This window comes from Olea europaea, chromosome 1 (assembly GCF_002742605.1).
Source record: "Olea europaea var. sylvestris chromosome 1, O_europaea_v1, whole genome shotgun sequence".
Taxonomy (NCBI): Eukaryota; Viridiplantae; Streptophyta; class Magnoliopsida; order Lamiales; family Oleaceae; genus Olea; species Olea europaea.
The window spans coordinates 4,934,031-4,946,770 of NC_036237.1; the positions used below are offsets into that span (position 1 = coordinate 4,934,031).

General features: G+C 37.3%; 2 protein-coding genes across 4 annotated transcripts; one reads left to right on the top strand and one right to left on the bottom strand.

The window, feature by feature from the left end:
• The first annotated feature begins 1,394 nt into the window (after positions 1-1,394).
• LOC111397345 (transcription factor SRM1-like) lies at positions 1,395-2,769 on the top strand. Its single transcript, XM_023024589.1, has 2 exons — positions 1,395-1,846; positions 2,144-2,769. The coding sequence occupies exons 1-2, from the start codon at positions 1,506-1,508 to the stop codon at positions 2,304-2,306; spliced, it is 504 nt and encodes a 167-aa protein (XP_022880357.1). The 5' UTR covers positions 1,395-1,505; the 3' UTR covers positions 2,307-2,769.
• Positions 2,770-3,077: 308 nt separating this feature from the next.
• On the bottom strand, positions 3,078-12,489 carry LOC111378082 (pleiotropic drug resistance protein 2-like). Of its 3 annotated transcripts, none has more exons than XM_023001392.1 (21): positions 12,224-12,489; positions 11,354-11,871; positions 11,129-11,249; positions 10,783-10,871; positions 10,481-10,565; positions 10,037-10,327; positions 9,855-9,945; positions 8,732-9,632; positions 8,335-8,495; positions 7,803-7,906; positions 7,535-7,700; positions 7,366-7,452; positions 6,698-6,837; positions 6,283-6,615; positions 5,921-6,211; positions 5,754-5,837; positions 5,464-5,597; positions 5,156-5,383; positions 4,754-4,925; positions 4,294-4,548; positions 3,078-3,665 (listed from the first exon to the last, which is right to left on the bottom strand). In XM_023001392.1, the coding sequence occupies exons 2-21, from the start codon at positions 11,752-11,754 to the stop codon at positions 3,396-3,398; spliced, it is 4,404 nt and encodes a 1,467-aa protein (XP_022857160.1). In that variant the 5' UTR covers positions 11,755-11,871; positions 12,224-12,489; the 3' UTR covers positions 3,078-3,395. The 3 variants fall into 3 exon arrangements, with proteins under 3 accessions (XP_022857160.1, XP_022857047.1, XP_022857099.1); XM_023001279.1 differs by having other exon boundaries at positions 3,229-3,665; positions 11,354-12,125; XM_023001331.1 differs by lacking the exon at positions 12,224-12,489 and adding an exon at positions 12,004-12,165 and having other exon boundaries at positions 3,229-3,665.
• Between the last annotated feature and the right edge of the window lie 251 nt (positions 12,490-12,740).

Sequence of the window (12,740 nt, forward strand, 5' to 3'; positions counted from 1 at the left end):
GCCCACCAATGGTTACTACAATACGACAGATGCCGTCAACGGAGGTGTAATAATTTTGCCTCCGCTCACCAATTTTCCTAGTCATGGTGGCTACAACATGACAGATGCTGTCAATGGTGGAGTAACGGTGTCTCCTCAGACCAATTTCCCTACTCATGTTTGCTACAATATGGAGTCAACTGTTAATGGAGGTGCAATGGTGCCTCCGTCTACCAATTTTTTTAGTGATGGTGGCTACAACTTGACGGCCAATGAAAATGATGCAATGGTGCCTCCGTCCATCGATTTTCCTAGTCGTGGTGGCTACAATATGGAGTCCACCGTCAATGGGGGTGCAATGGTGCCTCCACCAACCAATTTTCTTAGTGATGGAGGCTACAACTTGATGGCCAATGTAAACGGTGGTGCAATGGTTGCCTCCGTACATCAATTTTCCTAGTCACGGTGATTATGACTGGATGGAAACCGTGAATGGTGGTGAAATACAGCCTCCGCCCACCAGTGTCCCCTAGTCACGGTGGCTACAATACTACAGATGCCATCAATGGTGGTGCACTGGTGCCTCCGCTCACCAATTTTCCTAGTAATGTTGGCTATGACAATAAGTCCACTCTCAATGAGGTAGAAATGGAGCCTTCCACCCACCAATCTTCCCATTCAGGCCAACACAAAATTTAAATTTCCAATTCCAAGATGAAGAATAGAAAAAAGTAACTAAACTGTTGTTTCATAGCTTCGTGTCTTTGCTACTTCGATATTTTTGTATTACGTGAATATAAGAGTTTAGACGTAAATAGAATGACGATATCAAAAAGAGAGCAGTCGTGTCAAAAGTTGTTAGTAATTATTTATACAATATTGTACAAAATGTCATTGAAGTTTGTTCCTCCTATTATTAGCTATTGACATTCTTATACACCATTCTCAATGTCTTAAATATACAAAATTACATCTCTTATTGAATATTATAGTTGTAGTATGTTCCTCGTCTTACATGATATGATCTATCACTTATTGAAGTTAATGATAATTTAAACTTTAATAATGCTAAACGTCAAGAGGAAACCACCTGGGATATGTTCGATCAAACACAGAATTAGATAAGACTCAACATACATATTTGACCAATCTTACCTCATAGGTTAAGTTGGCAAGAAACCGGGCGGTGCATATATTTTTCTTCTTTTTTCCGTCTCTCCTTGTGTATCAAGAAATTCATAAACTGAAATGGACTCTAGGATCGAACCAGTTATGAAATGCAATGGACAAATAGTTAAGACATGTTCACAAAAGAAGTTAGATTTAAAGAATAAAGGTAGTTTTTTTTCCCGCTACTAAAACCTCTTTCTGTTAAAACTTTTACCTATAAAACCCTGCGAATATCTCTCAAAACCTTCTCGCAGAATTACCCAACGATCAAAACCAAAAGAAGGAAAAGCGCATTGTATCAAAACTGATCCAATTGTGAAGTGATAGATAATCAGAGCGATAAGTCAGTGCCGGAGATGACTTGGAATCCGGACGATGACAAGCTTTACGAGGATGCTCTAAAAGAGTTCCCGGAAGAGGATGACAATCGCTGGGAAAAGATAGCCGGTCAGGTGCCGGGGAAGTCTCCGCACGATATCAAGGCTCATTTTGAGGATTTATTTGTGGATTCTATACTCCTTGATGTACCTTATAATGAAGCGAATGCAGACCCGATCGATCATCCGATTGACACCGAGATTTCTTTAGGGCATATCGAGGCTTCGGTTCAATCTGATGACTCTAGTAAGCTTTCTTCCAGGTCGAGTAGTGAAGTTGTCAACAACCAGAGTTACCATTGGATCGAAGAAGAACACAGGTATTACTTACATACATACAAGCATAAATATGAGTGTATTCATCGCTGTCAGTTTTTGTAGCGGGTTCCTTTATATCATTAATTTCTTGACGTTAATTTTTATATTTGCTCAAAATATTTTCTATCATTTCTTGATGTTAATTTTATTACGTGTTTCTTTGATTGATTTTGTGAAAATCTTCCTATTTTGTTAGTATGAATTTATATTTTACAAATAATGACAAACTACTACAGAAGACATTGACATTTGATCTTTTAGTTACACTAACATCAATGACCTTTCCGGCCCTCATCAAGAACTTGGAGCGCTATCTCAAGAAACTATTACAAGCGTCTCGACATTATTGATCAGCCTCCGCCCATCAGTGTTCCTAGTCATGGTGGCTCCAACATGATGGCCTCCGCCAATGGTGGTGCAATGGATCCACTGCCTACCAATGACCAGTCAAGGAGGCAATGACCCAACAGATGCCGTCAATAGTGGTGCAATGGAGCCCCGTCTACAAATCTTCCCAGTCGAGGAGGCCTACCAAATTTCTGATTTCTGATGCCAAGTTGAAGAGTAGAAAAAGGTACCTCGATTGTTGTTTCATAGCAGTGTGTTTGCCATTGGGATATAGTACGTATTGCATAAAGAGACTGTAGATGTAAATGGTACGACCATCCATTGAAATAGACATAATTAGACAAGATTAAGAAAGACGAACAGATGAACAGAAAAATTGTAATTCTTTAAAGTTCAGTCCCTCATGCTCGACTCTGAATCCTATTATTAGCTATTGACACGTTTGACAACCATATTAATTCTGTTCATTCCATTTATAGAGTCGCCACTGTTCTTGAGTCTATAATGTGTAGAATCACATCACAAACAAAACACTTCAGCTTGAGGGAATGCTAGTTGGGAATTATTGCTTTATGTTTCAAACTGATACAGTAATTTTATTGTTTCTATCTCAAATACTCTTCAAAATCATTTGGATTTGCTCAAATTGTTGCTTAGGTCTATCTAATGTCCTCCTGCTTCTCTGGACATTCTTGCTAAGACTAGTCACTAGAGAATTAACTAAAATCACAACGAATTTGTTTCTCAACCATTGATGAAAACAGGTAATTGGTATGGAGAAACAGTTCAAATTTGAAAAATTTAAGTCGATGCAACAAAAAGAGTAGGTACAACAATAATAATAGAAATTGTAACATAAAAACACAAAATGGAAATAAACTAAAGTTGAAAATATGGAAACAATTTATTTTATATTCACATTCACATCAAATACCTCACTTGCATAAACAATTTACAGAAAAATGATATACAAACTGATATACACACAGTTGTTATCTTCTCTTTTCTTATTTTATAAACTACAAGTAAGTCATTAAAAAGTTGCACATCTTTCTATAATAGGTTAAGAAATTCGAAATACGCAGGCTGCAGCAACTGCTCCGAGAAAGTCAAATCTTGAAATTGCACGTTTCTTTAGCAGCATTAATCGAAATGGAATACATTGAGAATTTTAGTAATATACTTGAAGATTTCTCCCTCCCTCTATCTCCTTTGGAAGTTGAGGTACTTGATGCCATATGCAAAGACAATGCAGAATAGAAGTGACCACCCAACATGGGCTGCAGCAACTGCTCCTAGAAAGCTATATTTGAAACCTAGGAATTCTTGAAGGTATTGCTTCAATGGAATATCACCTAAACCTGGTACCTGAACTGATTCTGTCTTGTCTCCTACTTGAGATGTCACAAGCCCATATATTGTCCAAGCTACTGGAGAACCCCAATAATACCACCTCCACCATATAGGAATTTGCTGCAAATGTCATATAATCAAAAATATTATTAGATTTTTTTCTCGACCCACAACATTTTAACTTCTTTCCTTTATTTATCCCGTCTATCTGTCTACTGACCACTGGATGGGCATTTCACACACCTATGGAAACCATTTATCTTTTCCAAACTCTGTTCCTATGCAACCATATTAATGTTTTAATCGCCAGAACTCAGATTGAAAACATTCTACTTCTAGCAATCCTAATAGCCTCAAAATTGAATAGTAATTTGGGAACTCCAGTCTTTTCAGTGCAGATGATTTTTCTTTTGTCTGAAAATAAATTATTCTTCACCCCACAAAATTAATAATATTTGAAATCAACCATAGCGACCACTTAAATGTACGTTTGGTCTGTTGGATTATACCACACGGCAGCATGGGATTAATGAAGAAAAAGAAGTTAAAAACTTTTTTGAAGAATTATATCACGCTATAAAACCATTTATGAATCAACTTTAGTTACCTAGAAATATACATCTGGCTTTATGAATTATACACATAATTATTGTTTACAAGTAGATTTAAGTTTCCTTCTCTATTCTACATAGCACATAGAGACTGAAAAATGTTTAATATAAGTTCGAATGCTTCTCGATTTACGTACCGTTCTTGGAATAAGAAAACCAGAGAACAGATTCCAGAAGCTGAGGAAGAAAGACATGACGATTGCAGCAATGGGGTAACTTGGAGTGAGTGCTACAAGCATCATCCCATACAATGTGAAGTAGACGAAGCACATAAATATATAAAAATAGAACCAGAAGAATTTGTCTGCTCGCCAGTGGAAGCCAATCATAGAGTAGAGAAGAAGGCTATATATGAAAGTCTGGATAGCAACATAAATGGTTTCTATAGCCACCTGAGGGGATAAAGAAACAGAAAGGTCGATTAATTGTAAACAAATTGGGATTAAAAGATTCAAAAGTGAAACTAATAGCACGTTAAAAGAAAACTCAATTTGTCAAATATGATTTTTAGAGTTACTTTTATTGCAAAAAAAAAAAACTAAATCTTAACTTTCCTTCTGAACATGTAACTTTATTTAATATTTTTGTTTTGCGTACCTGAGCAAATGCATAAGGTAATGCTGAATACATCCCGGCTGCCTTTTCCCGATAGAAGACAGTTCTTTCAACTGCCACAACTGATTGCACGGAAGAAGTATTTGTTCCTCCAAGAAACATTACAGCAGCATACATAGCTCCAACCAGATTCATTAGATCTTGTTGTTTAGACCTATTAGAATAATAATTTTGTTGAAGGTGAAATTTAAACAAATAAATGTGTCTACTCAATCTTTAGCAACGTAAGCTTTGAGATAAAGTGGTCGAACATGATATATAACTCTCTAACAACTTAAGCTTTTAAACAAAACTACAAATTGTGTGCAAGACATTAACACGTCAGTGGAGAAGATAGAGCTCTTGTCCCAATGTTTGTTAAGGAACTTGAAATAGACAACTTACATTTTCTCTCCCTTTTTCCAGAAAATTACTCCAAATATAATCCCGATAACCGTTGTCATGAAAAACCTGATGGCATTGTATTGTGGATGTCTCCAGTAAGACAAGCGTTGTTTCCAGAAGCAAGCTTTACACTGAGAAATGAAGGACTGGGCATATTTGGTAGGAAAGTAGAGGTCCTGGGATCTTGGAGCTGGGGTGCTTAGTAATTTGATACGTTCTTGATTCCTCCTGAGAGAAAGAGAATAATAAAACAAGATCTAAAAATCATTGATATTATGGAAATCTTTCCATATTTTAACATTTTTTACCTGTAAAGATCCGAGTTGACATAAATTTCTGTGAAGTCGATGTCAAGTTGAGCCTCGACTGCAGGAGTGCTGATCTCCAACATCCAAGTGGCAGGATTATGACCTTTTTTGAGTTTAGGAACGCCGGGAATGGACTGGAAAAACAAGGCACGTTTAGTTCCAAGTAAAACAAGGTAACATGGATTAGACCGCACTTGGCAGGATAGGAGAGGAAGTTTTATTGTAGTGTGTAATACTATCCAATGTTGTGTACTATATGTTCCGTATCTAAAATTACACGGTATACTTACTTGAAAATATTCTATTAACTGAGACGAATGATGACCAAGAGGTCCAGCATAAATAACTTGACCTCCTCTCTTCATCAACAATAACTATAGAGAAGATGACAATATAATTTGATAAGAAAAGTGACTTGCTATAAATTCGAAAATTCCACATTGATATGGTTAACAACCTCATCAAAAGATTCAAAAATATCGATGCTCGGTTGGTGAATTGTGCACACAACAGTTCGCCCAGTATTGACAGTGTTTCTCACAGTTCGCATCACAATTGCAGCAGCCCTCGCGTCAAGACCTGACGTGGGTTCGTCCATGAAGATTATGGATGGATTAGCAACCAGTTCTACGGCTATGGTAAGTCTCTTTCTCTGTTCAGTCGACAGACCATCTACTCCGGGAAGGCCAACTAAAGCATCTCTTACGGGATTCAACTCGACCAACTCCATCACTTCTTCAACAAACATCTAAAGTAAAAATATTAGATTAAACAATTAAAGTAATAATGGGATCAAGAGCCAAGTGCAAACTGACACACCTTTCGTGTTTCCTTCTTTATGTCTGGAGAAAGACGCAACCAAGCAGAATAAACAATCGACTCATAAACAGTGACATGTGGAGAATGAATATCATTCTGTTCACAGTAACCACTGACGCGAGCAAACGTTGATTGATTCTTCGGATAACCAGAAATGATGATACTTCCTTCAATATATCCACCTGTTTTTCTTCCTGCCAAGACATCCATCAAGGTTGTCTTTCCTGCACCACTTACACCGACTAATGCTGTTAGAAACCCAGGCCTGAAAACACCACTGACATCTCTCAAGAGTTGAAGACGAGCATCTTCAATTCCTTGCCTTTTCATTTCCTGGTGAACATGCCATAATTCGTAAGGTTCCGACTTGGATCCATCAAGAGAAGGATGCATCTAAAATCGCAGTGTGACTTACAGTGGGCATATCGACATAGTAGTTCACATGATCAAATGCTAGTGACAAGGAAGTAAAAGGAAGCACCATTCCACGTCTTCTGCTCCCATTCTCTTCCGATTTTTTTCCTCTCGACTTGTTCCTTACAGCCATATCTATACCTGAACCATTCATATTTGTCAAAAGGGGAAGAAAAAAAAGGTAGCAGCATGCAGAACCATACTTTGCTTGACTGTCAACAGTACCCAGTGAATACGAGGCTTCGTTAAAGGATGTTATGAGCAGAGAGAGTATATTTGGTTGTGTGCTTGAAAGTAACCAGTTACTTATTCTGAAAGTATGTACGACATACTAAAAAAGCGACTTTAAAGCCCACCCAAACACGCTTTAATGCAAAACAAATGTAAAGAAATATTAGGAAGAACACATTGTTACTCGTTTCGATGGCACTGGATTTAAGAAGCGCTACATTCAGAAACTGCAACTAATTGAGAACTTATTTCATGTGCCATGAAGAAGAATTCATTCCTTTGAAAAGAACAAAAAGAAATCCCGACGTCTATTTTTCTACAAACGGTTTGATTTACACAGCTGTTCCTTTGTGTATATCAAGATCATGCAAGCACATCAAGAGGATCTTGTGACACTGATATTTCAAAACCAAATATATGGCAGATATGGTCTCAAACCTTCAGCCATCGAAGTGGAATATGGATTCTTCTTTTTCTTCGGTTTGTTATCCTCATCCGAGATAACGGATTTAGAATCTCCAAAAGCTGCATAGGGTTTACAATAAGCAGTTAAAGCCAGAATAATTCAGAATTCTCAAGAACGTGAATAAGCAAAGTCATATCTCACGATTCAAGTACGTCAATGCTATGATAAAGCAAATATTGAAGAGAACCGAAAATCCAAAGAGTGCAAGGACACATATCCAGTACATATAGCCATCAGAAAACATGCCCCTCGCCTTAAGAAGAACCTTTCCTACTGTAGGTTCAGGAAATCTTGGATCTGTGTTTGGCTAAAAAGCAGAAACAAAGGAGGCACGTAAAGATAACTAGTCATGCTAAAGTGAAAATTTCAGCTAGTAAAAATTGGTTTATGAACTATCAGAAGAACTTACAGTACTCCATCTTTTATCAAGAAATTCGTTTATTGCTATGGCATTCTGTCCATACATCATAGGAGATATGTAATAGCCCCAGATCATCCATGGTTCAATGTCATCTGCAGGTTCAAAGAATTCGTTTGACGTGTCACATGTATAAGAAATGTATTGATATTTCGAAAATTTCCACATGTAGAGTTTTATAAACTAAATGGGTTAAATACACTGGTATTAGTGAAATTTTACGTTGGTCAATAAATTTTGTTTCTTTCAGGTTGGTAAGTGGACTTAAGTTTTGTTAAGATTTGGTCATTCCGTTTATATCAGTTAGTTTCAGTAACGGAAAATGTGACATGGCTATCTCGTTATTTGCTAGCTAGGCTGTTAATTAGATTATCAGCTTTTCCTTCAGTTAAACAATGGGCAGGGACCGAAATTCAAACTGCAACAACCGTTGAAAAACAAATAAGTTGAACGACCCACAAAAGAAAAGGACGATGACGATGAAAACAAAAGGAATAACAGTGGCAAGATATATAAGACTAACCTTTAGCGATGATGAAACCCCCAAGAACAAAGACCACTAACAATGTAAAGGTACCAAGAGTACTTGCAACGACTTGTGTTCTTCCAAGTGCAGCAATAAAACGGAAGAGGGATAAAGCCATCTGGTGCAAAGCAAAAAATGCCAGTAATTGGCAGAAAAACCTGAAAACAGAACAAGACAATTTGATTATCAACTAATGCTATCACATTTTCATTATTTTATGATGAATGTTGAAAATCATGGTAAAATCAACAAACAGATCTACTGAAGTCAATATTTAAAAATAAAACATATGATTCTAGAGAAGGTGGTTCAATATGGTATCTGAGCAAACAAAGGATCAAGTATGTGTACGTCTCAAGCCTTCAATTAAAAAAAAAAAAAAAATTCGACATACCTACTAGCAGCAGGGGCAAATCCAATAGTGTAATAAGTAAGAACAATCCATATCAACGATTCCATAACCGAGAGGGGGATCCTAAGAAGCCAAATAGGGAGAGCAAAAGCCCAAGCTGGGTAAAACAGAGAATCCCTTTGTTTGAAGAACGTTGGAAGTCTAAAGATGGTAAGAGCAAGCTCTGCTGTACCATTAAACATCACATTAATGAGGCTGAAAAACAGTGCACCGTAGAATTTTCCTCCGTCTACTAATTGGCCATGTTTCATCTCGGTTCTAAAGAATACCGTGAAGGCTATTATTGACATAATGGTTATCTGGAACGTCTTGAATATATACAAGAATGAGTTGCGTTTCATCAGTAGCCATTCCCTTGCCAAGCATGCATTGAATAGTTCAAGATTGGATATTCCGTATTTATCAGTCACCAAAGCAGCAGGATGGGTATCAGTTTTATCATAAGGAATTGATAGCTTGTCGACAAGATTGAGTCCAACATGAAAAGAGCTGAAGCGAACAACAAACTCAGAAACTGAAATATATCGATAAGGTTCATTCTTCTTGAACCAGTATTGCTCTTGGTCCTTCACAGAAGTAACCTCTTGTAGAAAGTCTGCAACTCCTTTCCTTTCTGGGCACTTGAATCCAACACTCTCAAAAAACTCGAGGATGTTTTCACGGGGACCTTGATAGACAACTTGTCCTTCTGAAAGCAAGATAATGTCATCGAAGAGCTCAAAAGTTTCAGGTGCAGGTTGGAGAAGGGAGATTATCATCGTTACATCCATAATATGAACCATCTGCTTCATATACTTGATAATTTGGAATGTGGTGGAACTGTCCAAACCAGTTGAGATTTCGTCCATGTAGAAAACTTTTGCTGGTCCAACCAACATTTCTCCTGCATCGAGTCCACAAAGAAAAAATAAATGAATAAACACACACTCGCACACGCGTACATATTTTTATGCATATATATATGCTGGTGCCAAGCAAATTAAACTGAGGAATAATATACACTGTCAAGGAAAAGAATAAAAGAACTTTTTCATTGTACTGTCAAGTCGTGCCACTACTCTCTAGTAAATATGGCCAAGTGATCTATCAGATTCTTTGCACATACCAGTGGTTAGCCGCTTCTTCTGACCTCCGGAGATGCCTCTTCTCATTTCATCACCCACCATTATATCAGCACATATATCCAATTCAAGTATCTATTAGATACAAATAAACGATTATATTTATAGGTTCATTTTGGCTGACAAGTGTACACAAATCTCTTGTTGGCACAAAAAGGAAACGAACCTTGAGAACATAATCGGTGAACAAACTTGATTTGTGGCCTGCCATTGCTGTGGCTTTCATGAATGCATCAATTTCTGGGTCGGGTTTGATTCCTGCATCTTTTTCTCGCCTCGACAATTCTTCAAGGAGATCATATCTGGTTCCAACTCCTAAGCAACGCCCGGAGAAGTCCAATGTCTCTCGGACTGTCATCTCTCCATGATGAAGGTCATGCTGGCTTATATAAGCACAAGTCCTCTGAGGCATGAATTCCGACATTTCATGACCACAATACGTGATTCTTCCGGTCACCTATCCGCACAAGTTACAGAAAACAGTTAATTACACAACTAAGAATTACCATTATGGAGTTAAGGATGGAGTTTAAAGTAAAAAACAAAAATGAAATTTGGGTTATCGAGAAGTTAAATCGATTTATAATGATAAAGTGAGATAATAACCCACCCTTAGATCCTTGTCTAGCACTCCAGCAAGGGCCTTCAGCAATGTTGTTTTCCCGGAGCCCGGAGGTCCAAGAAGTAGTGTTATCCTAAACAAAATAATTTGAAGGAAGCATGGAAAGGAAATTTGATTATATGAGTCAACCGGTTACTCATACTGCACACTTTCTAGTGATAAAATGCTTATCAAATTTCAAGTTTAACGGTTAAAGATAATACTGCACTAGGATCATAAAACTAGCACGTCGAGTAACTCTATTCCGTTTCTCTTCAAGTCAAGGATCTACGAAATTTTCATAAGCACACCTTGAAGGTTTCACGATTCCATTGACATCGTGAAGTATCTTGACGACCCTTTTCTTTGAAGGGGAAAGCTTCAAGTTTTCGAGAAACCCCTGCAGACAACCGAAATTAGAACAAGGTTTGAAAATTTGTCTACCTGAAAATTTTAAAGAAACCGAAAGGAAATCTCATCAATGTACATCAAAAACATCTTTTAGCCCTTGAAAAAAATAGAATCTCAAGTTTTGGCTGATCAAATAGGTTAAAGCTAGAGTTCTAAGATTTGTCAAGTTTGAAATGAACCAACTGTATGAAAGAAAATCTTAATTATATATGATTCAAAATGAGCTCTAAGAAAAATTTCACTTACCTCTATTACATTCAAGGTAGAATTAAGCAGAGAAGGAAGTGCCCTTGATCCTACATATGCATCTCCTTCGATCGACAAATGCTCATACCTGACCTCGATCTTTGGAATATCGATTCCTACCCTATTTAAAGTATCAGAAAGATTCAAAATTCAAATCCAAAATTTGAAGTTGAGACACTATCAACTCAAAATTAGCTAAGAGTTTTAAATATATTTTTCCCTCACCTATCGGTCCTATTTCTAAGTCTCTGGAGGAACTTCTCGTTATCTTCTTCGACAACTTTAAATATACTTTCCATAAGTTGCTTTTTTCGCTGAGTTCCAAGATTGGCAACATCAATCTCTTCACGAACTACTCTTCCACTATCTGATACTTGGTTCATAATTCCTTTCCTCAATCGATCATAAGTCGGGAGCCTCTCAAGGGCAGCCCACATTAGCTCATCTTCATCATTATAATCTCTCCCACTTCTCTGAAAAACATCCCCTCCAGGGACTGTAAATGCCTCCCTAACACCAGCTGAAGCCCAACTTTTCGTGCTGACCGAGGCCAAACTGATTCTCATACTAGAGGATCGTCGGCTTAAGGAAGTTGCCAGGTCATCCCCGGCAAGTATTCCTGCCATGTTTGTCTTTTATACTCGGAAATACTCAGGAAAAAAAAAAGGATTCTTCAACACTAGATATAGATTTATCTTCCTTTCCAATCCCACCAAAGATCTTAATACTAATTGTCTTCAATTCTGCAAAGAATTCATAAGCTTTGATTCAGTAAACTAGTAATTAGAATCTTTGAATATCAGAAAATTTCTTTTTCACTCAACAATTTTTTTGTTTTTCGACAGAAATAAGCTGTTTCTACTTCATACAGATACCATTGTCAGCATACACCAGTTCTTTTATATTCACCACGAAAGAAATCAACATGTTCCGCAATAGAACTCAACGGTTTTAATGAACAAAAAGAAGCTGACATCTTTTATTATTTCCTCGAGTCCTGTCAAGTATCGCACATGCACTGAATGCACAAATAAATATATGCATAATCTCATAATGAAAACATAAAAGAAAAAGAAAGAAATAAAAAAAACTTACCGATAAAGAATGGAACTGGTAGAAAGAGTGAATGAATAAGAGAGCACCCATATCACACACACACCCAACCGTTGTTGATAAGCTAATGTTCTGTCATTTAGTGAAATATTGAGAGTGTGAGCGCTGGACTCACACAAGTTGCAGAAACAAATTAAAGCACATGTAAGTATGCAAGTACGGAGTGTTGACTGTTGACAGCATTGGTCATGGAAAAAAGACTTTTCTTCAAAGTTTGCAGAGGTGTCAACTTAACTGGGACGGTTGGCGTTAAAATTAGAGACGTGCTGTTTAGCCTGGGTTAATGTTAGGCCAGGATTTAACTCTGGCCAAATAGGTTTTTCCTTAAAATTATGAACCTGGACGGACAGGGCAGGGCCACGGCTTCCTGTTTGGACAGGGTCGACGTGGCCACTGGCCATCCAAGAAGATTTGCTCTAAAATTATCTAGCAACGCTTAAGGATTTTCGTCTTTTCTTTTTTCTTTTATGTGAATTGGCGCAAAGAGCATAGTAAATTT

Excerpts from the sequence above, each read along its gene's own strand:
- LOC111378082 (XM_023001392.1), bottom strand. The coding sequence starts at position 11,754 with ATGGCAGGAATACTTGCCGGGGATGACCTGGCAACTTCCTTAAGCCGA. Across the intron at positions 6,838-7,365 it reads TTCCACTTCGATGGCTGAAG|GTATAGATATGGCTGTAAGG; the intron begins GTTTGAGACCAT and ends TGAATGGTTCAG. Across the intron at positions 3,666-4,293 it reads GTTTTCTTATTCCAAGAACG|CAAATTCCTATATGGTGGAG; the intron begins GTACGTAAATCG and ends TGACATTTGCAG.
- LOC111397345 (XM_023024589.1), top strand. The coding sequence starts at position 1,506 with ATGACTTGGAATCCGGACGATGACAAGCTTTACGAGGATGCTCTAAAA. Across the intron at positions 1,847-2,143 it reads TGGATCGAAGAAGAACACAG|AACTTGGAGCGCTATCTCAA; the intron begins GTATTACTTACA and ends GCCCTCATCAAG.